We start from the raw sequence: 23,924 nt of genomic DNA on the forward strand, positions 1-23,924 counted from the left end.
AATCGGATGAAGGAGACGGCCCGGGGCGTGTGCGTGCTCGGGCGGGTCGTTATTGAGTTGGAGATGGCTACCTACCCTTATGGCTCGGTGAGTGGGGGAGCGGGTTGCGGGTTCGGGCAGTTTGAGCCTCGGGCCTCGGGCCTCGGGCTTGTGGGCGTTTCGGAGAGGCGATGCCATTCTCCGTGGAATTAGGGCTGAAAGTTGAGGGCTGGGAGCAGAGGCGCGTGCCTCGGCCCGGAGCTGAGCTGAGGTGAGGTGATCGAACTGTCCCACTGAGGGGGCCCTGGCCCTGGCCCTGGCCCTGGCCCTGGCCCTGGCCCTGGCCCGTTTGAAGGTGGTGCTGGTGCCCGGGTGGGTGATGAAGGTAGTCTTCTCCCTTCCAGAAAATGCCTGGGGGCTGGAATTTCCCCTTCCACTTCCTTCTCTAGGTTAGGAGGCTGGGTTAATTCAATCTTGGGATTCTTTTTTGTTGTTGATACTTCATCTACAAACTTGGGATAGATTTTCTCCAAATTCATTTCCTTCCCGAATCTGAAGGCTTCTTGTCCTCGGAAATAAGTTTTATTTTGTAAAATGCGGAACAATGATTAGATAAATCTTCTGCTTTAAAAAAGCTTACTCGCTGTGAGTATTATAGCATTAAAACTATACTTAGGAGCTTGTTTAGCTTGTTAATTTAGAAACTAACATTTTTGGGGAAGTTTTATGGTCTTGTATACACTTATAGTATTAATCCTGTTAGTTGAGGATTGTTGTTTCCCAAAAAAATCTGCCAGAACCTATCAACCTTTCCTTTCTAGTTTTGTCAAAGCGGAACTTTTCAGTTTAGCTAACATGAAGAAGGTATTGTTAAGACAATCTGGTTCTTCTACATCAATCAAAGGGCAGTTTATCTTTTCCAACAACTAGAAGAGGTACTTTCCTTGCCATCATGATGGGTATTTGTACCTCCAGACAGGCTTATTTGGATGGGAATTTAGCTACTGCTAGCTGCATACTTCTGCTTGGGGTTGTGAAATATTGTGAAATTGACTTGAAGTAATGTGCCACTTGCAACTAGATCAACATCAAATCAAAAGATGCAAAATTAACCTGAAGATTTTCTGAGAATGAGACGAAGGGAAAGACACAGAGACTATCCTTGCAGTAATGATGGTATTAAAGAAAAAAGATCAGATGACAGGCACATGGAACAATGATGATGACATGAAGTCAGAGACTTATTTGTTTTTTTCATTTCAGCCGTGTATACTCTTGAGTAACATGTTATTTTTGTAGTGTTATTCAAACAGTTTGAAATGTTGAAAGGCTATCCCTTTCAACAAAAACAAAGCATTTATGTGTGGGAGGCAGTTTGAGGTTGCTTAATCTGTTGCAATCCACAGATGTGCTGACAGAAGAATAATCAGAATGCTACGCATAAGTGAATGTTTTGTTTGCATCTTGTTAGTGTGAACCTTTGGCTATTATCGTATTGAATGCTGGAGTAGGGTGAAAGAGCTGCATAGAGTCATACAGCATGAAAACAGACCCTTCGTGACCTGGTCCCACTTGTTAGCATTTGACCCAAATCCATCTAAACCCTTCTTATTCATACAACCAACCAGATACCTTTAAATGTTGTAATTTTACCCACCACCTCCACTTTCCCCAGCACCTTGTTCTATATGTGCACCACTCTCTGTGTGAAAAAGTTACCCCTCAGGTCCTTTTTAAATCTTTCCCCTCCTACCTTAAACTGTGTCCACTAAGTTGGACTTGGTCCATTGTAGGAAAAAGACCTTGGCTATTCACCCTATCCATGCCCCTCGTGATTTTTCATGCTTCTGTTTCTTAAGATGGCAGTTCGATTGATCATAAAGGCTGTGACTGTACTGCTTCTTTGGACCAGGGCATGCTTTCTAGCAATGCATGGTAGCACAGATACGTTTTTTGGAAACAGTTTAGTTTATGGGACATTTGCTAACATCTTGCAAGGTTATGACTTTCCCAGTATGGTTAAGTTTATCCCTACTGTAACAGTTGTAATTTGTATGACTATGGGGCAGGCACAAGCATAAGTGATAGTTGGAACTGCAGATGCTGGAGAATCTGAGATAACAGGATGTAGAGCTGGATGACCACAGCAGGCCAAGCAGCATCAGAGGATCAGGAGGGCTGATGTTTCGGGCTTAGACCCTTCAGAAAATGTTCATTCAGGTCTAGGTCCGAAACATCAGTCTTCCTGCACCACTGATGCTGCTTGGCTTGCTGTGCTCATCCAGCTCTACATCTTGTTATCACAAGCATAAGTGAAACAAGTTATAACCTCTACGGAATATCTTAACTTGGTTCCTAATGCAGCTACTGGCATACTGAGAATTGTTCTGCAAGTGCTGTCCAATCAGATCGAACAGCAAATGATTTGATTTATGCTTTGCATGTATGTGTGGGCTGGTTGAATATGGTCTGTACCGTGCCTATTATAAATAGCCAAAGGAACATTTTGCTGATTAGGATGTATGGTCTATGTAACACCGGCACTGAAATTCATACTGTTATTCAGTTGTCTGGTATTCAGTTCATCATCTTTTTGATATGGTGGAAGATTGCTGTTAGTGGAAAATATCTCACAGTCACTGCAGTATTAAATGGCGAGTTTAACATGTTCAAAGTTTAGAAAATTAACCTGGAAAGGCAAAATATGAGTTATTTTTCGTATTACCAAACTAATCAAAAAATGGAACATGCTGTAGTGACCTGTTCAGAAGAAGTTCCCTTGCTTCCCTCTTTAGTTGTTCATAGGAACTGCCTAGTTTCAACTTAGGTGATCAATATGTCTAGGGACAAGAATACATGAGCTGATTTCCCATTGCCTGTCTCATGTGAGCTTGAAGGAAACAAGCTCTCTTCCCATAGGACCCTCCTTCACGTGAAAGCAACTTGTTGTTCCTCAAGGTTCTAGCTCTTCTGCCATCACTGCCAAAAGTTGTATGATTCTACCAATGGCCATGATTTGTAATGCTAAGCAAGAGACTGTTATCAGAGGCTGGGGTTATTCGTAAAAAGACAAGGACCACCCACTCTCGTCTCGTGGTCCTGGTAACCCTGAAATGTAGCATATTCCCTTTTGAAAGGTACTGTGGTTCAGAATGCAATGTATTAAAATATTTTAAACCACTTGGGGAATGGTGCATCAATTACATGGTTCTCAACAGGGTGTAAATGCCTGCTAAGAGAAAAACAAATGAGATTTTGACTTTGTTGTCATAATTCCTCCAGCCAGTCACCAGGATATTTTGTTTTACACAATCCCTCCTTCACTTCTTTATCCCTTTCCGAATCATTTCCTTAGATTTCCCGCCACCTTCATGATTTCTTTTGACTTGTATTCTGCCAATGCATTGGGTGTTACTTTCTTTTCATAATGTATGCTGGTCTTACATTGAGAGGTGTGAATATACGCTAGCAAATTTTGCTGCTGTTTTTGCATGACTGGTGTTATAAAATTTGCATTTTATCTTGCAGAACTATCCTGGGTCATCAGGGCCTGCACCAGGAGCTCCACCGGGCAGCTACTTCTCAAGTCAACACCAGGCTGGAGGTCAATATGGCCCCCATTCTGGCCAGTATGGGGGTCCACCGCCAGGTAGTCCTTATGGAGGGCCACAACCGAGCGCACCATATGGAACATCAGCAGGTGGGCAATATGGAAACCAAGCACCAGGTGCACCATATGGAGCTCCACCACCAGGAGGGCACTTTGGAGCCCCTGCACAAGGAGGCCAGTATGGACCTTCAGCTCCCGGAGCCCCATATGGAAGTGCATGTTCAGCAGGATATTATGGAGGGCCAGCACCAGGTTGTCCATATGGAGGACACCCATATGGAATTCCACAGCAAAGGCAATATGGATCAGGTGCTTCTTTGGCTGGTAACTATCTGATGCAGTAAACTGAGATGTTTCTTGAGGAAAATCTGAGGTGGCTGCACTAATGTTAATGACCTGACAAAGAAATTCCAGTTTTCTCCATGGGCATTTGCATGCCAATGTAATCTTTCTGGAGGTCAAATGATAAAACTGTCATATAATTTTTTTTCCAAATTATGAAATATGTTAAACTGACTGGTTTTGGGAAAGGGAAATGCTGTTTATTTTTCTCCCTGTTCCATCCCATGGATCAGGCTGGCTGAGACTCAGAACTTGTCCTAATTTCTGTGTTGGACTCAAATGTCAGGGACTCAAAACCATGAATAGCAGTGTTGTAACTACAAGTGTATGAACATTGGAACTTGAGAAGAAACCACCTCGGGTTCTAATGTACCAATTAAGAATCAGTGACAATGTTGTAATTTGATCGTAAAGTCTCTTTTTACCTTAGTGTCTGCATATTGGCAATGTCTGTTGCACAGTAAATGCATCTTTCTGCACTAATGGGAGCTTAGTAAATGCAAACTTGAAGTTATATTACAAAACCTGGCTCAAAGATCTTTTTACAGTTAATTTGGTCTGAAATAGCAGCTGGCCTTGAGAAGTATGTTTTGAGGTGAGGCAGTTAGCAATCTTTTGGGGGTTTGGAAATTATGACGCTCTAGAATGCTGTGAATATGGTGAAATGGGATCATTTTAAGGAATGTGCAGGCCGAGCCAACAGCAGCTTTCCCTGGAGTCAGGCAGCTTCAGATTGGCTGCCAGTACAGTCAGAAATTACCCGTCTTGAACAACTTAAACTGTTGGAGTGTATAGGACATTTCTGATGTCATTGGAGTAACTTGTAGAATTCAGAGGTAACATTTCATAAAACAATATTCCTTTAAAAATATGCTTTTAATGAAGTAGCTATATCCAAATTAAAAGGGTTCAAATTTACTTATGTCACTTAATTTTGTGCGTTAAAAGCCAAACAATTTTGTCCTGAGATTTTTGCATTGCTTGGTTGGATTGTTAATTTTGCTGGAATTTATCTTACTATCTGTATTTTGACAAAGAATAAGGCAAGTTATTATAAACATGTGAGGCCTGGTAAAGTTGGATAGAAAAATTAAAAGGAGCAAATCTACCATTGGGTTTATTGTGTGAAAATATTATCTTACAATGTTTTCATTTTACAGCATTATTTTGAAGGTTTTAAGATATTTTTCTTAAGATGTCTTCCGTTGTGTGCAAGTGTTGGATTATCTTTGTGATAATATGGTTTTCAATTAAGTTGAATGTGAGAGCCTTTTATGTGCTTCACCCTAATCTTCTGCTCATTCCTATTATTTGTAAAGTACACTACTTTGTTTCTTGCTGAACACTCTTGACTTGCTGTTGTACAGGTGATGTTCCAGCAGGCGTAGATCCTGAAGCCTTCTCTTGGTTCCAGTCGGTGGATGCAGATCGAAGTGGTTATGTCTCCCTGAAGGAACTCAAGCAGGCCCTTGTCAACAGCAACTGGTCGACATTTAATGATGACACCTGCTACATGTTGCTTAGTAAGATTGAAATCTAATTTTTAAAATATTTGTTTAAAACTATTGAAAAGTGCAGTGACATTCTGCAGACTGTAGTGCCATTTGATAGGGGACAGGGTGGAGGAAAGTGAGGAAAGCTGAACAACTGTCAATGTTACTATGTATTACCAATGGAAAAGATCTTTTCCATCTTAGCAGCATCCATTTCAACAGACCTGAGATTTCTAGCTCTGAACATCTAGAATCATGTCACAAGTCCGTGTTTTTGATGTACCAAAGTACACCATTGGTATATCTTGGGACCAATTTCAATTTACCGGAATGTATACGCAATGTACAATTGCATCTGGGTGTAGTATTTTCTTTAGTTATGTGTGTTAAAATAGAAATGGTATTTAATCAAGAAAGGGAAATATTTCCACTGAGGGCAGAGAACACTAATGTCATTAGTTTATAAAATTCTGTCCAAACCAGCGAAACAAGAATCCATTAATAAAAACTTTCTGGGGTCTGAAACTTTACCAGCAATTTTCCTCAATAGAGGGAATTAAAACTGGGAGGCATGGTTTTAGAAATCAACTAAATGAAGTATTTTTACTGAAACTGCGCAAAATTAGCTGTTGCTGTTGCAGCTTAATCTTCGTAACAATTCTCTGATAACTTTACCAATTTGTTTAAAGATAGCTGTCTCCGTGGTTATCAATGACCTCAATTTGAACAGAAATATCAAATATTGCTGGCATAAAATGAAATTGTTAATTTCAGTGCTCTGACGATTAAGGGTGGTGTTCCATTTTACTGTAAGTTCTAACTTAATCATAATGAAAGGATACTTTCAGCATTTATTTAATGATGATATGTCATTTGACCAGAATGTGTACACGTTGGTTTGGTCAGTCATAACTCTTTCCCTGTGTGGTAACTACTTATAATTGCTTTTTATCTTTGTAAAATGTAGTGTATTACTACTGCTAATTGGGATAATTTATTGGTTCAATTAAACCAGGTTTTAATTCTGCTCTCTCTTTTACTAAATTATGGATAATAAGGCCTGTTTCTGAAACAGTGGTGGAAGTGACATCTGGTCCAAATTTGAGGCTATTTAAAAAGGTTAAGCTTTATTTTTGAGAGTGCTATAAGTGGCAAACATACAAGCCATTTTTGTGCACAACTTAATCATTTCCCATTTGCTATCTTGCATTTTCAAAATTTTTAGTGACTGGATTTTTCAGTTTAGTGTTGACTAAGTTTTAAATAAGGCAAGAAAATTATACCCCTTCGAAAGTTGAACTGAAAGTAGAAAGTGATTTTAATTTTTAATCAAACATTTTCTTTTTGATAAGTTTCCAAAATAATGCAGAGTGCTGCTGATCACTTAAAGATAGAGATTATTGCTGAAAAATATACTTTTTTCATAGCTTTCTGCCTCTCACTCATTGGGGCAATTTTCAAGGAATACCAAAGTAAAGGGAAATGTATACTAATATGAGAAGACAGTGCTGATCGGTTGGCTGACAAGTAGACTGAGTAGTAGAGTTTGGCAAGAGGAACAATGTGCCATTGAATGATGACTGAAAGTTAACTACCAAGCTTTGTTTGCATTATAAGTTAGCAGATTGACTTTGATTGCTCAGGTAAGGCTCTTCAACAATGAACCAGAAGATGCTGTCACCTGTTTTATTGAGTTGAAATGTTGTACATGTTCTTTTGAAGTGACAGGGCCCTGTGCATTAACTTATGAAGCTTCCACTTCATGGAAGTACATAACACTTCGCATGCAACTGGCAATTGTAGATTGGGTGAGACTGTAATTCTTCGTGCTACCTAAGATTATTCAGCAAATGCTGTCCAACTGCAGAATTACATCTAATGTTTGTTACCGTGTCTTTGCAAACTCAGGCTGGTTGCATTTTGTCAAACCTTGTTTGTTGCGAACAGCAGGGGATATGCTATTTGATATGTGTCAGTATTTGGAAAATGCATCCTACACACGTGCTGTCACTATGTAGGAGCAACACAAGTGGTATTCACTAATAACAGGAAGCTTCCATCAAGCTAAAAAAAATACTGTCTATCATACAAATGAATTATGTAGAATGATTTTCTGTGATGCTAGGTTGATAGGCGGCGTGTTGCGGAGACTGGCAGATCATATCACATATTGCATTCTATTCTCTTTCTGCAACAAGCAAAGTACTGATTAACTGTACTCAACCTGACAGCCTTTGCAAAGCTCCCAAGTAGTATTGAACATTGATTCTGTGATTGGACAACAATTTCAAATAATCCTGAGTGTGCAAAGAATTACACTGACAGCCAATTTAGGATTGTCAATTGGACTTGTAACACGGCACACTAGCATATACTGGAAGTTACATGTGTTGGTACATAGCTACCTGATCTTTGCAGATGTTCAGAACATGTCTGCTCACTGTCTGGTTCATTTTCAGGGCAATGACTCTGTTCAAGGCAATCTGCCTTGTTTAAAATTTAAACAAATTTTGGCAATTAACTGTGAATCAGTATAAATTAACGCATTCTCAGTGGAAATACCTATATAAATTAGTCTATTTTCCAACCTATCAGCCTTCTCCCCTCGTAAAATATGATAGCTGTTTTCCTTTTACTATAGTATTTCATGCATATTGTTCTGATGAGTGCAAGAGAAAAGTTGTGACAAAATATGTCTGTCTTCTGCTATATCCAAGCTCTTGCTAACAGAATTTGTATGCAGTATTAAACATGTTATTCATTTTAGTAAATCACAATTATCATTTAGGGTAAGCATCTTTATTTAAAAATAAAAATTAGGTTATCCCTTTTCAACTAGGAACACTGAGGGCAGGTGGCTGACCTGTTCTAGGCCAAGACTGTTACTGCACTGCATTAGTGGCAGGTGGTTTGCATGTCCATTTGGGAGTTCTGTTCCCCCAAAGCCACCACAAATGTTTCACCCTTTGCTTTTCTTCTTTTGTGAGATATGGGTTTTGCTGGCAAGGGCAGCATTTGATAGCCATTCCTAATTGCCCTTGAATTGAACCCTTTGCTAAGCCATTTTGGAGGGCAGCTGGGAGCCACATTGCTCTGGACCTGGAATCACAGTTAGCTAAACTGGGTCAGGGCAACAGATTTCCTTCTTCAAAAGTCATGTTCATGAGAAAGTTGTTTTATTTTTCTCTGATTCAGCTGTTGAGCTTGTTTATGTGGCCAGTGATTTAAAGCAGTTTTACCCTTCATTCTTCCAGACATGTTTGATAAAAACAAAATGGGAAAAATTGATCTGTATGGGTTTTCCGCACTTTGGGGATTTCTTAAGCAGTGGCGCAACATGTTCCAGCAGTTTGATCGGGATCGATCAGGGACCATAAACTGTCAGGAGCTACAACAAGGTGAGTCTCAAGAGTCTGTGTTTGCTGTTAACTCTAGTGACGTAGACGTGAGTTGTAAAGAGTGACCTTTGGCCTGAATTGTACTGAATTCATAAAATGAGAATGGAAGAGAATACGTGAAACTTCAAGAAGTGTATTTTGTTTACCTCTTTAGTTGAGGGATAGGCTATGAGTACAACAGTTCTGCACTATCTTGGTTGAAGAGATACTTTGTGAAAACATGGTAGAATTCATATTTTCTAATAACCCGCTCAGATGTTATTGCACACTTCTGGAGCATGTGGGACTTGAACCCAGGTCTCCTGGCTGATTGGAAAGATACTACCACTATGCCATAACAGTGGGTTGTGGATTGTCAGAAATAGTTGATCAATAATTAACGGGTTAGCTCATCTCAAGTGATGGCACTCTATCTTGGTCTAGATTTGGTCTAGTCTCGCAAAAAGACAAGCGCACGTCCAGACTGGTTCTGCAATGCATAACTGTGATATCAATTTTTCAGATGAGGTGCTAACCTGAAGCCTGGTCTGTCTGATCAGATATACAGGTAGTTCTCCTATAACGTGATAGTTGCGTTCTAGTGTGACCTCGCACTATAGAAAATCTTCATAGAAAATTGCTTTACCTGTACAGCAGAAAGTTCATGTCATCCAAACAGCCTCCAGTATTCCTCAATCACTTTACGGCTGATTCAAGTTAACAAAATAAGTGTTACAGGAGAACTACCTGTAAATAAAATATTCCATGACAAAATTTGGAAAGAAAAACCTGGGGCATCTCCAGAACATCTGGCTAACGTTTCCTCTCGAGTGGCATCATTAAAACAGATTATCTGGACATTCATTTTGTGGTTTTTTTCTGTGGAAATGGACTTCTCAAATAATCACAGTTTCTATACTTCAACAACGATTGGAAAACCCTTTAGGATGTCTTGTGGATTTGATAATGTCTTAGTTCTCCTATTGGTGTAAATAATGATTAGACAAGAGAAATGTTCTGAAAGATGCTACTTATTGAACAATTGAGGTTTATTAAAATTGGTACACATTTTAAAATCAATTCAACAATTAACTGTTAATTCACAAATTTATTTATTGTTGTATGTGACCATCTCTAATTTGTTTTCCATGAAGTAGTTTGTTTCTGTAATTTTCATTTACAACATAATTCGTAATTTAATTTTAGTTGAATGTTCAAATTATTCTGTATTTGAATATTTTATTACCTTTTTGTCTGGTGCAGCATTGACGAGTTTTGTTTTGTTTTGTTTTGCAGCTCTCACTCAGATGGGTTACAACTTAAGCCCACAGTTTGTCCAGTTCCTGACAACTCGATATGCACAAAAATCAGCTCAATCCTCCATTCAGCTGGACAGTTTCATCCAGATTTGCACGCAATTGCAGAGCACAACTGAGGCTTTTAAAGAGAGAGACACCAACCGTTCCGGAAATGTCCGCATCAGTTATGAAGACTTCCTAACTCTTGCAATATCACGCATGCTATGATTTGTTGTGATAACAGAAAACAAAATAAGTTAGAAGATCTAGATTGAGTCTCCATTCGCACATTGTGGTCAACTAAATGGAATAAAATTAGAACTCTAATTTAATACGATTAATACAAATGGAGGGAGCAATTTGAAATGGATGACAGCGTTATCACATCTCTTGTATCACGAGTTATCGACCAATGCTGTAGTTTCACTGCACAGTTTAGTAACATAATGCATTTTCATGTAATAGGAACTTTCATTGCTTGAAGTTGCTTATAGAATGTGCATACTTTCCAGTCTGGTTTATGGAAATCTTGACTGTTAGAATTGAAACCTGCTCCTGCTAAACAAAGAGGCTTCAGTGTAAGAGTGGCCCAATATGGCATATTCTGAATGTATAACCTGTGATTTTAAAAAGGGTGTCATTCCATCAAAACTTGTTTATAGAATTTTGTATAGAGCAGCCTGACAGATATGTAATAGATTATACTTAATCCTCTTGATTTTTAGCCATTCATGTCTCTGAAGAAATAAAAGATCAGTGGCATGCAGTTCATGCATTATTACATGGGAATAAAAATGGGAATTGTGAGCTGTAATGAAACAATTTTTGTAGACTTTGTGGGCCTTTTGAAAAGTTGCATTAGATTCTGTTTCTCCTATTCAAGGAGAACCTAGTACATGAACAGTTAGTTTTGATTAAAAGCTAGTGCTAAATTTGAACTTGTTCAAACTGCTAAACTGGATGAGTTGATAAAATATTTTTTGAACTGCAGTGGCCATTTCTCCTGCAGCAGCATATAAAGAAACATCAACCCATACTTGGGAATGGGACTATAAATTCTGTAGTTCCCAGTTAAAAATAAGGAAATGTGCTATGAATTTAATTCACATGGGAAAATATTAGTAAGTAAAATATCCAACAATGTCAGCAATTTAATCTGGAGCTTGTCAGCATCTACAACATTGTCATTATCCCAGTGGAATTGTTATTGGTCGCATACCTTTTTTTAGCTGTACACTAACAATATCCTTCTATCATTTGTACACAATATTTTAAATCTGTGCTTTGTAACAGTGCATTTAAGTCTGTGCTTTTCTGTAGTATTTACATACATGATTATTTTTGGGCATGATGATGATTTACAAGGTTTGCATTTATTAGTCATTCCTAATTGCACTGAATAATGTAATGGTGAAAGTGCTGTAGGTTGAAGTAGGTACTCCCACGTTGCTGTTGGGGAGCTTTAGGCATTTGATGTTTTGACAGCAATTCAATATAATTCCAAGTTTCAATTTGTGTGATTGGGTTTGTGCAATCAGCTAAATTTTTGAGACTGACATATGAGGTACAGCTGGAAAGAAATGAAAACTTCCACAAATTGCTTAAAATTCTACTTTATTGGTAAACTTAATGAACATGTGGTTTCATTTGTTTCTAAATTTACAACATTTTAAGATAAAATCATGTTAAAAATGTGTAGAATCATCCAAGATGGAAAGGTGGGTTAATATTGCGGATTTCTTTGCTTTTTGCTTTCTGTTTCGGGGAACTACTGAATACTTTATTGCTCCTATTTCATGTTGCTTTTAGATTTCATAGTCCAAAAATTCTTTCCTATTCAAAATCATTAACCTTAGTTACAATTAGAGGCTAAATAACATTCCTTCACCTTAAACCCCTAGGTCTCTGTTTTGCATCTCTACCTGGGGCTTCACCATTAATTATATGAGTCCTTTGTTTGTTTTACCAAAATGTAATATCCTGCATTTACTCAAATTGAACTCCATCTGCCACTCAATCCATTGACTAATTGATCAAGATCTCTTTTGTATTCTTAGATAGCCGCCTTTGCTGCCCAGAACACCACCAATTTTGGTGTCATCCACAAACCTACTAACCATACCTCTTATATTTCTCTATAATGACAAACAAATGTGGAGCATTTCTGGTCACTCGCCTCCAGTCTCGCAAAAACAACATTTTACTACCACCATTTTCTGACTATAAAATCAATTTTGTACCCAATTGGCAAGCTCACCCTGAATCCAACATGATCTCACTTTAATAATTAGTCATCATGTGGAACCTTATTAAGGGTTTTACTAAAGTCCAAGTAAGCAACATCTACCCCTCTACCCCCAATCTTTCTGGTTACTTAGTCAAAAAAATCCAGTTTGTGAGACACCATTTGCCTTTATCATACTGACCATCCCTAATGATTTCTCACCTCACCAACTTTCAGAATCACCTCCAACAGCTTACCGATCACTGATATAGACCTGTGAGTCTGAAGTTCCCAGGCTTCTTACAGCCTGCCTTAAATAAAGGCACAACATTAGCCACCCTCCAGTCCTCTGGCACTTTACCTGTGGTTATAGATACAAAATTTTCTTCTCGAGGTTCTGAAATTTCGTTAACTTCCCACAATGTCCTGGGATACACTCAATCAGGTCCTGCAGATTTATCTACCTTTATATTTTCAAAGACCTCTAGCATTTCCTCTTAGGTAATGTGAACTGTTTTCAAAACATCAATTTTTACTTCCCTAAGTTCTCTAGTCCCCCGTTTCTTTCTCCACAGTAAAAACTGACACAAGGCGTAAACATAATTCCTCTCCCGTCTCCTGAATTTCAACAAACAAGTGGCCTTTGTTGATCTTAGAGGGGCCCTACTCTCTGTTGTTGCTGTTTTGTTCTTAATGTACTTGTAGAATCTGGATTAACTTTAACCTTATCTGCCAGTGCTGCTTCGTATTGCCTCTTTGCCCTTCGGATTTCCCTCTTAGGAATACTCCTACTCAAGAGATTTATTTATCCCAGTTGTCTTTATCTTGTATATGATTTTTTTTAAAAATCGTGTTTAGGATATCTCTCTTTATTCATCATTGTTTTCTAATCTTACCAGCCTTACCTTTCACTCAAACAGGAACATAATGCCTCTGAACTCTCATTATGACACTTTTGAAAACTTCCCACTTGTCAGTTGTCCCTTTACCTGTGAGTAGCCTACTCCAATCAACTTTTGAAAGTTCTTATAAGATCATTAAAATTTGCCTTACTTCAATTAAGAACTTTAAATGTTATGGAAGGCTTTTTTTTCCATAAGTGGGGCAGCACGGCAGCCTCACAGCACCAGGGACCCGGGTTCAATTCCTGCCTCGGGCGACTGTGCAGAGTTTGCACATTCTCCCCATGTCTTGCGTGGGTTTCTCCCGGGTGCTCCAGTTTCCTCCCACAGTCCAAAGATGTGCAGGTTAGGTGGATTGGCCTTGCTAAATTGCCTGTAGTGTTCAGGGGTGTGTGGGTTATAGGGGAATGGGTCTGGGTGGGATGCTTCAAGGGGCGGTGTGGACTTGTTGGGCCGAAGGGCCTGTTTCCATACTGTAGGTAATCTAATCTAATAACTATTTTAAAAATAATAGAATTATGATCTCTAATCCCAAAGTGTTCTCCTACTAACACTTCAGATTCTAGCAAGCAACAATTTGATTGGAGATAGTCAGCATGGATTCATCAAGTGCAGGTCATGTCTCACTAACCTTGTTGAGTTTTTTGAGAAGGTGACCAAGCATATGGATGAGGGTAGGGCAGTTGACATGTACGTGGACTTCAGTAAAGCCTTTGATAAGGTTCCACATGGTAGGCTATTGGAGAAAATGCAGAGGCACGGGATTGAGGGAGATTTAGCAGTTTGGATTAGAAACTGGCTTTCTGTAAGAAGGCAATGAGTGGTGTTGATGGAAAATATTCAGCCTGGAGTCAGGTCATTATTGGTGTGCCTCAACCACTGCTGTTTGTCATTTTTATAAATGATTTGGACGCAGGCATTGGTGGATGGGTTAGTAAGTTTGCAGATGACGCTAAAGTCGGTGGAGCAGAGGACAGTGTGGAAGAATGTTGCAGGTTGCTGGAAGACTTGGATAAACTGCAGAATTGGGCTGAAAGGTGGCAAATGGAGTTCAATGCGGATAAATGTGAGGGGATTCACTTTGGGAAGAATAATAGGAAGGCAGAATACTGGGTCAATGGAAAGATTCTTCGTAGTGTGGATGTGCAGAGGGATCTTGGTGTCCATGTACATAGATCCCTGAAAGTTGCCACCCAGGTTGATAGTGCTGTTAAGAAGGCTTACGGTGTGTTAGGTTTTATTGGGAGAGGGATTGAGTTCCGGAGCTGTGCTGTCATGCTGCAACTCTACAAAATTCTAGTGCGGCCTCATTTGGAATATTGCACACAGTTCTGGTCGCCCCATTACAGGAAGGATGTGGAAGCATTGGAAAAGATGCAGAGGAGATTTACCAGGATGTTGCCTGGTCTGGGACACAGGTCCTATGAAGAAAGGCTGAGGGACTTGGGTCTGTTCTCAGTGGCGAGAAGGAGGCTAAGAGGGGATTTAATAGAGACATACAAGATGATCAGAGGATTAGATAGGATGGACAGTGAGAGTCTTTTTCCGAGGATGATGACTTCAGCTTGTACAAGGAGGCATAGCTACAAATTGAGGGGTGATAGATTTCAGACAGATGTCAGAGGTGGGTTCTTTACTCAGAGAGTGGTAAGGGCGTGGAATACCCTGCCTGCCAATGTAGTTCACTCAGCCACATTAGGGGCATTTAAACAGTCCTTGGATAAGCATATGGATAATGATGGGATAGTGTAGGGGGATGGGCTTAGATTAGTTCACAGGTTGGCGCAACATAGAGGGCTGAAGGGCCTGTTCTGCGCTTATTGTTCTATGCTCTATGCTCTATACTTGCCCTGCCTTAGTTCCCAAGAGGTCAAGTTTGCTCCTTCTATGGTAGGAACATTTACATTATGATTTTTAAAAATTCTTAAACACATTTAACAAATTCTGCACTATCCAAACCTTTAACACTATGGCAGTCCCAGTCAACCCTAATATTCTTACATATATCCCAGATCTCTCTGCATGTTTACTTCTCAATTTCCCTCTGACTACTGCGGCCCTATTGTACAATTCCATCAATGTGATCACTCCTTATTTCTAATTTCAATCCGTATATTTCACTGGAGGATCCCTCAAATGTTCTCAATAATTACAGCAGTAAAGTTTTTGTCAATTGAAAACACCACTCCCCTCCTTTGTCTCCCTTCCTAGAGATAATGGGAACTGTAGATGCTGGAGAATCCGAGATAACAAAGTGTGAGGCTGGATGAACACGGCAGGACAAGCAGCATCTTAGGAGCATAAAAGCTGCTTCACCAACACCTTCCACCCTAACCTCAAGTTCACCTGGGCCATCTGCAACACATCCCTCACCTTCCTGGACCTCTCTGTCTCCAACTCAGGCAACCAGCTTGAAACTGATGTCCATTTCAAGCCCACCGACGTCCACAGCTACCTAGAATACACTGCCTCCCACCCACCCTCCTGCAGAAATTCCATCTCCTATTCCCAATTCCTTCACCTCCACTGCATCTGCTCCCAGGATGAGGCATTCCACTCCGGCACGTCCCAGATGTCCGCATTTTCAAAGACTGCAATTCCACCCCACCCCCCCCCACAGTGGTCGAGAACACCCTTGACTCTGGCTCCCACATTTCCCGTAACACACCCCTCACACCCCACCCCCCCACAATAACCGCCCAAAGAGAATCCTAGTCCTCACGTACCACCCCACCAACCTTTGGATACAACACATCATCCTCCGACACCTCCACCATCTACAATCTGACCCCACCACCCGTGACATTTTTCCATCCCCACTCTTGTCTGCCTTCCGGAAAGACCACTCTCTCTGGGACTCCCTTGTCTGCTCCACACTCCCCTCCAACCCCACCACACTTGGCACTTTCCCCCGCAACCGCAAGAAGTGCTACACTTGCCCCACACCTCCTCCCTCACCCCCGTTCAAGGCCCCAAGATGACTTTCCATATCAGCAGATGTTCACTTGCACATGTGCCAATGTGGTATACTGCATCCACTGTACCTGTTGTGGCTTCCTCTACATTTGGGAAACCAAGTGGAGGCTTGGGGACCGCTTTGCAGAACACCTCCGCTCGGTTTGCAATAAACAACTGCACCTCCCAATCATGAACCATTTTAACTTCCCCTCCCATTCCTTAGACGATATGTCCATCCTGGGCCTCCTGCAGTGCCATAACAATGCTGCCTGAAGGTTGTAGGAACAGCAACTGATATTCCACTTGGGAACCCTGCAGCCCAATGGTATCAATGTGGACTTCACAAGCTTCAAAATCTCCCCTCCCCCCACTGCATCACGAAACCAACTCAGCTCGTCCCCGCCTCCATAACCTGTTCTTCCTCTCACCTATCCCCTCCTCCCACCTCAAGCCTCACCTCCATTTCCTACCTACTAACCTCATCCCACCCCCTTGACCTGTCTGTCCTCCCGGACTGACGTATCCCCTCCCTACCTCCCCACCTATACTCTCCTCTCCATCTATCTTCTCCTCTATCCATCTTTGGTCCGCCTCCCCCTCTCTCCCTATTTATTCCAGAACCCTCACCCCAACCCCCTCTCTGATGAAGGGTCTAGGCCCGAAAGGTCAGCTTTTGTGCTCCTGAGATGCTGCTGGGCCTGCTGTGTTCATCCAGCTCCATACTTTGTTATCTCACTTTCTATCCTTGTTATAGCATCTAGAACCAGAATATTGAGCTGCCAGTCCTATCCTTTCCTCAGACAAGTTTCTGATAGCAACAAGGTCCCAGTCCCATGTTCTGTTATGCGCACTGAGTTCATTAACCTCACTTATAAGACCCTTGCATTGAAATAAAAGCAGTTTAATTCTTCTGAGTTACCTTGTTCTCTGACTTTCTGTTTTCTGATTCAGAACAATCCTCATATGTCTTTCTATTTGATTGCTACTGAGGAGCCCCCTCTATTAGTTTACGGGCTCTCAAAATAGAAGTAGCAAATCTCACCAGGACATTGGTCCCTTTCCAGCTCAGGTGAAACCTATCCCTTTTGAACAGGCCTAAAGCTGCTTGCACTTACAGCAATGATTATTCTTAATTTGAGCTGTGTATTTTATTTTCCTGTTTCTCTCACCCAAAAATGCATGGTAATTGCGGACTGATAACAGCATGTTATGAGTACAGTAACAAACTGGTATATTAAGGAATCGTTGGATTTTTAAACATTGTGGTTTACAGCTGGAGAATGTGATCGAATGAAGAAAAATACATCTTTGTAGGAATGGTTCCCAAGGCAAAATGGATGCAGAAGAGCATTTGTGTTTTGTGAGTGGAAATATTGCAACACAAATGTTTGGCAATAGCTTGCGTCTCTGTTTGGGAGTGCCATCCTCATTCTTACTAGTTTTCAAGATCTTCTCAAAAGGTGGTGCATTGTGTAAAATTGAAGCACTTATAGAGCATTTTGAGAGAGTAAGTGGGGGGCTTCCAGATTCCTGGATTTAGACAATGGGCCTTTCATTTTGGCTTTGGCCCAAATATGAACAAAAGAGAATTCTAGTAGTAAGATGAGATTAATTGTCCATGACTTCAAGGCATCATTGCATTGAGGGTGACATCAAGGAAGCTAATAAGCGATGAGGTAGGGGGAGGGAATCTCTGCTAGCTGGACTTATAATTAACAATAAAGCATTGTACTTAACAGACCCAGAGCATTGCAGCAGCAGTTCCTCCGGGCAGTGTTGCAGGCCCAGTCATCTTAAACTGGTTCATCTTGGAGAGGGTCAATATTAACCAAAAGTTTAACTGGACCAGTCACACAAGGCTGTACGAGATCAGATCAGAGGATGGAAATTCTGTGACAAGAAACAAACCTGACTTCCCAAAGCCTTCCCACTATCTCCAAGTTACATTTGAGGATAGTGATGGAATGCATTGTGTTTGCTTGGATGAGGCTTAAGAACCTCAGCACTATTTGTTCACCTGACTGGCACTCAGCCCATCATCTTAACCATTTGCTGATATGGGGTGTCAGCAGTGCAGGCTATCTACAAGATAGTGCTGCACCTTGCCAAACCTCCTCTGACAGCACCTTTCAAACCCACAATCTGTGTCTCCCCAAATGGAAGGGCAGAAGGCACAAAGGAAGACCATCATCTCCAATCAACTTCCCAGCCATGCACTATCCTGATGTGAAATTAAGTTGTCATTCCTTAATTGTGGCTGAGGAATCCAGGAATTCCTGACTTTACCACTTAGTGGTTCACACTGAGACAGTTCTTCATCACCTTCTCGGGGAAAGTTGAAATTAGGTAATAATTTCTGATCTGGCCATAAATGTCCACATTCTGTGATTTAACTGAAAAGTGAAAACTGAAAGTGTACCCACCAATGGTGGGGCAGAACAAATTTAGGGCATGTTAGAATTCATAGACAATCGCAGTCCTGGCTGAGGCCATGGAAAAAAAATTCACACAACAAGAATGTTTTAGATTTCAAATGTTCCTGCACCAGAGCCCAGCAGATCAGTGAACGCGGCCTATCTATGGACAGTAGCAGGTTGGATGAGCTCAAATTTGCACAGTTTGGTAGGCAAGCACTGGAATAGAATCCTTACAGCATGGAAACAGACCCTTTGGCCCAACAAGTCCACACTGACCCTCAGAGCATCCCACCCAGACCCATCCCCCAAAACACACCTAAACTACACACGTCTGGGCAACTTAGCATAGCTAGTCCACCGAACCTGCACATGTTTGGACTCTGGGAGGAAACCAGGGCATCTGGAGGAAATATACACAGACACATGGAGAATGTGCAAACTCCACACAGATAGTCACCTGAGGGTGGACTATGAACCCAGATCCTTGGCACTGTGAGGCAGCAGTGCTAACCACTTAACCACCATGCTTCCCTAGTCAAATAAAGATAGCAAGGAGTGATACTAACAGAGATAAAGATCGGTAGTATAGGTGACAGAAGATGTGAAGTCAAAGTTGAACTTGGAGGCAAATACCAAGTTCTCAATCAACATCAGGCAATGTCCAGAGAGGGGACAAAGGCAATAAATATAGAACGGCATGTTTGACAGAGCTGAAGACAATGGCTTCAGTCATCCCAATGTTTAATTGGAAGAAGTTTCTGCTTATCCAATACAAAATATCAGAGAAGCAGCATGACAAATTAATGCAGTGAGGGTGTTGCCTGTGAAATATTCCATACAGCAACTTTGGTCAGCTTATTACTCAGCCATCTGCTGTTACTAAACAAGACAAAGGACTGTGGTTCACAATTAGTTCTACTAAACTGCTGCCAAGTTAAAAAAAAGCTTACACAAATTAACTTTTCCCAAACTAGGCTGACTGCCAGAAAAAACACATGTACTACCCACTTTGGTGAATTGATTGGACTGCTGGATCCAATTCACTGAGTTCATCGACAGGGTATCCAGGGTCTTCTGGGCACAAAGGTGGGTTTTAGCACAGAATCTTCACCAGCCAAGTGTTTGCTGTGGGAATGGCCACCAGGTGTCTCTTCTTATCCCCTCTTCCCTGCCTTTGTTAGCCCTTCTGGAATATTCTCTGACTTCAACCAATGGGGGTCAAAGGGCAGGGGTTGCAGCACCCAGTGAGTCATCCTGGGTGTACCAAGATACAACTAATCCATGGTGTCAAGGGGTTTGGCCGAAACTGGGGATTACACAAACATAATGTCACTCCCTGTTAGTTTGACCGAGTGGTTCATCATGAGTTTTGAGCACTTCTGTACAATATGCAAGATGGATCTGGGCTGGTCCTTGTTTGCCTTTGACCTGTGGTAACCTTGGCCTCTTAGCATTCCGTCGGGCCTTGCTGGCAGAAACCGTTTGGCCAATTCTATGTCGGGCTTAATTGTTTAGGCTGATGGCCACCTGGCCACGAGGGTTTGAGAGACGATGGTGAGATAGTGTTAGGGTCATTGTTAAGAATAGAAACAAATTTGCCATTCCATTTTTAGCTGATGTTGCTGAGCGGCACTGTGTAGATGAATTGAAACAATCCCTGGATAGAACTCTGCTACAATCTTGGAAACACCCTGAAAAAATGCTAATTAATTATTCCATTTTAATAAAGTTGCGAACCAATTTGGTTACTTTTTCCTATACTTCACATATCTTGTTCTGCTCCAATAGTTTTCTGAATAATTTTTATCAAAGGTTTTCAGAAAGCCTACATCCTCCCCATTCACTATGTCTCACTTCTTTTCAAAAATTTTACAGGTTTGTCCTTTATGAAATACATATTGATTGTAATTACTTTCTCTGCATCCAGGTCACTCATTAGACTATCTTTTCTACAAATAGCATTTGATATATAAAAAGAAATTTTAATCTTTTTGGAAATCATGAGTGAAAAAAGATGAAAAGAAATGCCAAAAGCCTTTTTAAATTGTTCTGTCATTTTATTAGCGCTCTGAGCATTGAATACAGAATTCATAGAAAATCATGCATATTACATGCACTATAAATTTTATTTATTACAGTTCCAAAACAATGCAGAGAGTTATGAATATAATGAAAGTTGATGTATAAAGTCAGTCCTTGCCTCTTGTGCTTAAAAATTTACCTGCAAAATTAGATACTGTTACTCCAACAGAGTTATTAATAACTCATTGCCTATCACTTTATTGTAGCAATCAGGGCATTTATGTTAATATAAGCACGTACTCACTACTTTAAAAATTGGGTTTACTGTATGTGCTAATTATCCTCAATCAACTTCCTAGCAGACTATGCTCTGTAAAAAAAAATGTTTATAATATTCCAGGTCTGGTATGTCTGAAAAGCCATTATTGAAGAAGTTTTTAATTAATTTATAGCACAGAAGTGCTTTCAGATTAACCATCCAATGGGAGATTATCTGAAAGAGTAAAAACTTTACAAATGCTTCTATTTTAGAGCAGATGAGAAATGTTTAAAACAAATGCAGAATTTTGCTATGTCATTGAAGATCATAAATTTAATTTCTGCCTCCTTGAAGCACCTGGAAATGAAAGCAAGTTGCTTTCAACACAACATAGGAGCAAATTGCTGCAGATGCTGGGATCTGTACTGAAGCAACAAATCCGTGGAGAGAGAGCAAGCTAGCCTTTTGAATCTAGATGTCTCTTCATTAGTGCTGGGATGAAGAATCATCTAAACTCCAAACACTACCTTGCTTTCTCTCCATGGATGCTGTCTGTCCAATAGGTTTCTTCCAATTCTGCAATAAATTAACAAAAGACAGAATGCCAAATCCATTGTTGTTGCCTGTGTACAAATGTTCAACAGCACTAAAATGAAAGAAATTGCATTTATGTAAGGCTCTATAAGACCACTGAATGTTCCGTTGTGATTACAGCTAATGGGGTACACAGCTGAGCGTGTACTTATAATACTATTGGGATAAATAACAACATGCCAGGAAAATTAGGGCTTTTCTGTACAAGTGGAAATGCACTTTTAATGGTGCTAATAGTTACAACTTACTGCTAATCCACATCTCAATGCATAAACATTAAATTTTATATGTATGGATTGTCATTCCTTCACAGTTTAATCATTATTGGAGGCTTTGAAAAATTAAACAAATGCAAGTTTCTTTCTTAATTTCTAAAATTTCTTTTTCTATTCTCCTAATGCCATCTGGTTTTCCCTCTCATTATTTCACTTTCTGTACATGATTTGACATTGAATTAACTATTCATGTGTAAACCTCCTTGTTTATCCTCTGTGGCTCAAAATCTGATAGGTTGGGGAGGCACACCTATAGTTTGCCTTGTTCATGCATTTCCAGATCTGTGCAGGGAGTGGTGCTGTTTTTGCTCCCTATTAACTGCATGTCATAATAAAGTAGCTCAAAGGAAGTCTAAGGCTACACGTGAAGTGAGGGCCATTGCTTTCCCAATGACTGCAATATCCAGATCTTTGCAATCATCGGTTGGTCCCTGATGTTGTTTGGAATGTGCTGGTTAATTTCACTTTGCAGGACAGGGTGTGCATAATGAGGTTGCATTTTCAAATGTTGGGAGGAACAGGAAGGGTGCTGGCAGGGTTCCTGAACAACAGCACTAGATCCCGTTCCCTCCGGAGCGCAATGTGATTTTCAATAAGAGGCTGTGAAGGGGGTAGATTCTGGAATCTGCATCCCTCCAATTAATGGCATGTTAAGCTCATCCTGAAGGTGCATGTAGAGAGGGGGTCTTCCACTGTTCAAAAATAAGATATCTCCTATTTAAGACAGAGATGAGGTGAGCGTTTTTCTCACAGCGGGTCACAGGTCTTTGGAATTCTTCCTCAAAAAGCAAAGGAAGCAAAATCAGAATATTTTAAAGGTAGAGTTACATGCGTTCTTGGCAAGCATGGGACTGAAAGAATATTGAGGTAGGTGAGAATTTGGTTATAACCAGGTCATCCATGATCTTATTAAATGGCACAGCAGGCTGAAAGAGCCAAATGGCCTGCTCCTATTCCTAACTCATATGTTGATAGCGTTCATTGGCCTGTGGGGACAGGTTCAAACATTCAGTTGTGAGGCTTGAGGAGTGTACTGTGTCTCTGACAGGTCAGGGGCAGTTGCTGTACTCACAGCCATGAATGTCAGTGGATGTACTGCTCGATTCAGTTCAATTTGGAAGCTTGGCTGCTTGAATAGCTGCACCACAGATTGCTGTCGCTGGTGCTGATAGGTTTGTATTTCTCAGCGATGACAGGCTGGAGTCCTGACAGGGGCATCAGGCTGTGGGCATCAGAGATTGGCAAAGGGAGCCCAGCCAGTCAGACCAAGTGTCAGCTGAGGGAGTGGATGTAGGAAGAGGATTCACTGACGTCAGACCGAGTGGTGAGGAGGAGCTTCAGTTGGTGCATCTTCCCATAGGCCAGAGGAGCACAGAGAGGGCCAGGAAGTTGACGGAGATGCCACGCAACACCTTGGATGGGCCCCTTGTGTGTCCACCACTTTCAAATAGCTGAGGTCCGGAGCAGTGGGATGCTGCACCATCTTGACATTAGGACTTAGTCATACATGTTCCAGCCCATAACAACCTCCACTGATGTCTCAAGAGACGCATTGGAAACCTTTAGTGTTACTTATGAATGCCTGCCATTGCCAGCCAGGCCCTAATCAGCACCATTCACTGTGACATGGTATCAACGAGTAGCAAACTCAGATTTCTATGCCCCTCCTTCATCTGTGTGCTCCTCACCGAAAATCCTGTCCTATATAGTGAAGCACTTCCAGAGATAGCATTCTTAATCCTGATACATAAATAATCCAGGAACAATTTATACGCTTAAAAATTTGAATTGAACGAAAACGCAGATGAAAGGTTTGTTGGATTAACAATCATTTGGTGTGACTACATAAACAAGTCTTCTGGAAAGCTTCAAACTTTTCCCTGATTCTATTTACACTTTGAGTTAGGTTAGGTCACGGGGCTTTCACAAAGTGCTCATTTTCTGACAATATCATCAAAAATTGTTACTTATCCCCCTCACTAAGTGCATCGTACAATACTTGGAACAGTTAATATTCAGCAAGTTGAAATAATTGTTGTTTAAGTGTTGTTCTGTAATTTCATGTTTGCAGGAAATTAAACTTTATTAATCTACAATACTTAATCCTGGTAATTTCACAGTTGAAAAGCCACTGAATGGAAATTTCCAATTTTCAGTTCAAGTGTGTTGTTGAG

The 23,924-nt window shown here is 40.7% G+C and overlaps 1 protein-coding gene across 1 annotated transcript; it reads left to right on the forward strand.

Annotated features, from left to right (window-relative positions):
* On the forward strand, positions 1–13,388 carry pef1 (penta-EF-hand domain containing 1). The gene is made up of 5 exons (XM_048558274.2): positions 1–87; positions 3,508–3,913; positions 5,299–5,454; positions 8,679–8,822; positions 10,098–13,388. Exons 1-5 carry the CDS (start codon positions 7–9, stop codon positions 10,325–10,327), a joined length of 1,017 nt encoding a protein of 338 aa, XP_048414231.2. The 5' UTR covers positions 1–6; the 3' UTR covers positions 10,328–13,388.
* Positions 13,389–23,924: the final 10,536 nt, after the last annotated feature.

The sequence above is a fragment of the Stegostoma tigrinum genome, chromosome 24 (genome assembly GCF_030684315.1).
Source record: "Stegostoma tigrinum isolate sSteTig4 chromosome 24, sSteTig4.hap1, whole genome shotgun sequence".
Classification (NCBI taxonomy): domain Eukaryota; kingdom Metazoa; phylum Chordata; class Chondrichthyes; order Orectolobiformes; family Stegostomatidae; genus Stegostoma; species Stegostoma tigrinum.

Excerpts from the sequence above, each read along its gene's own strand:
- pef1 (XM_048558274.2), top strand. The coding sequence starts at position 7 with ATGAAGGAGACGGCCCGGGGCGTGTGCGTGCTCGGGCGGGTCGTTATT. Across the intron at positions 88-3,507 it reads CTACCTACCCTTATGGCTCG|AACTATCCTGGGTCATCAGG; the intron begins GTGAGTGGGGGA and ends TTTATCTTGCAG. Across the intron at positions 5,455-8,678 it reads CACCTGCTACATGTTGCTTA|ACATGTTTGATAAAAACAAA; the intron begins GTAAGATTGAAA and ends TCATTCTTCCAG.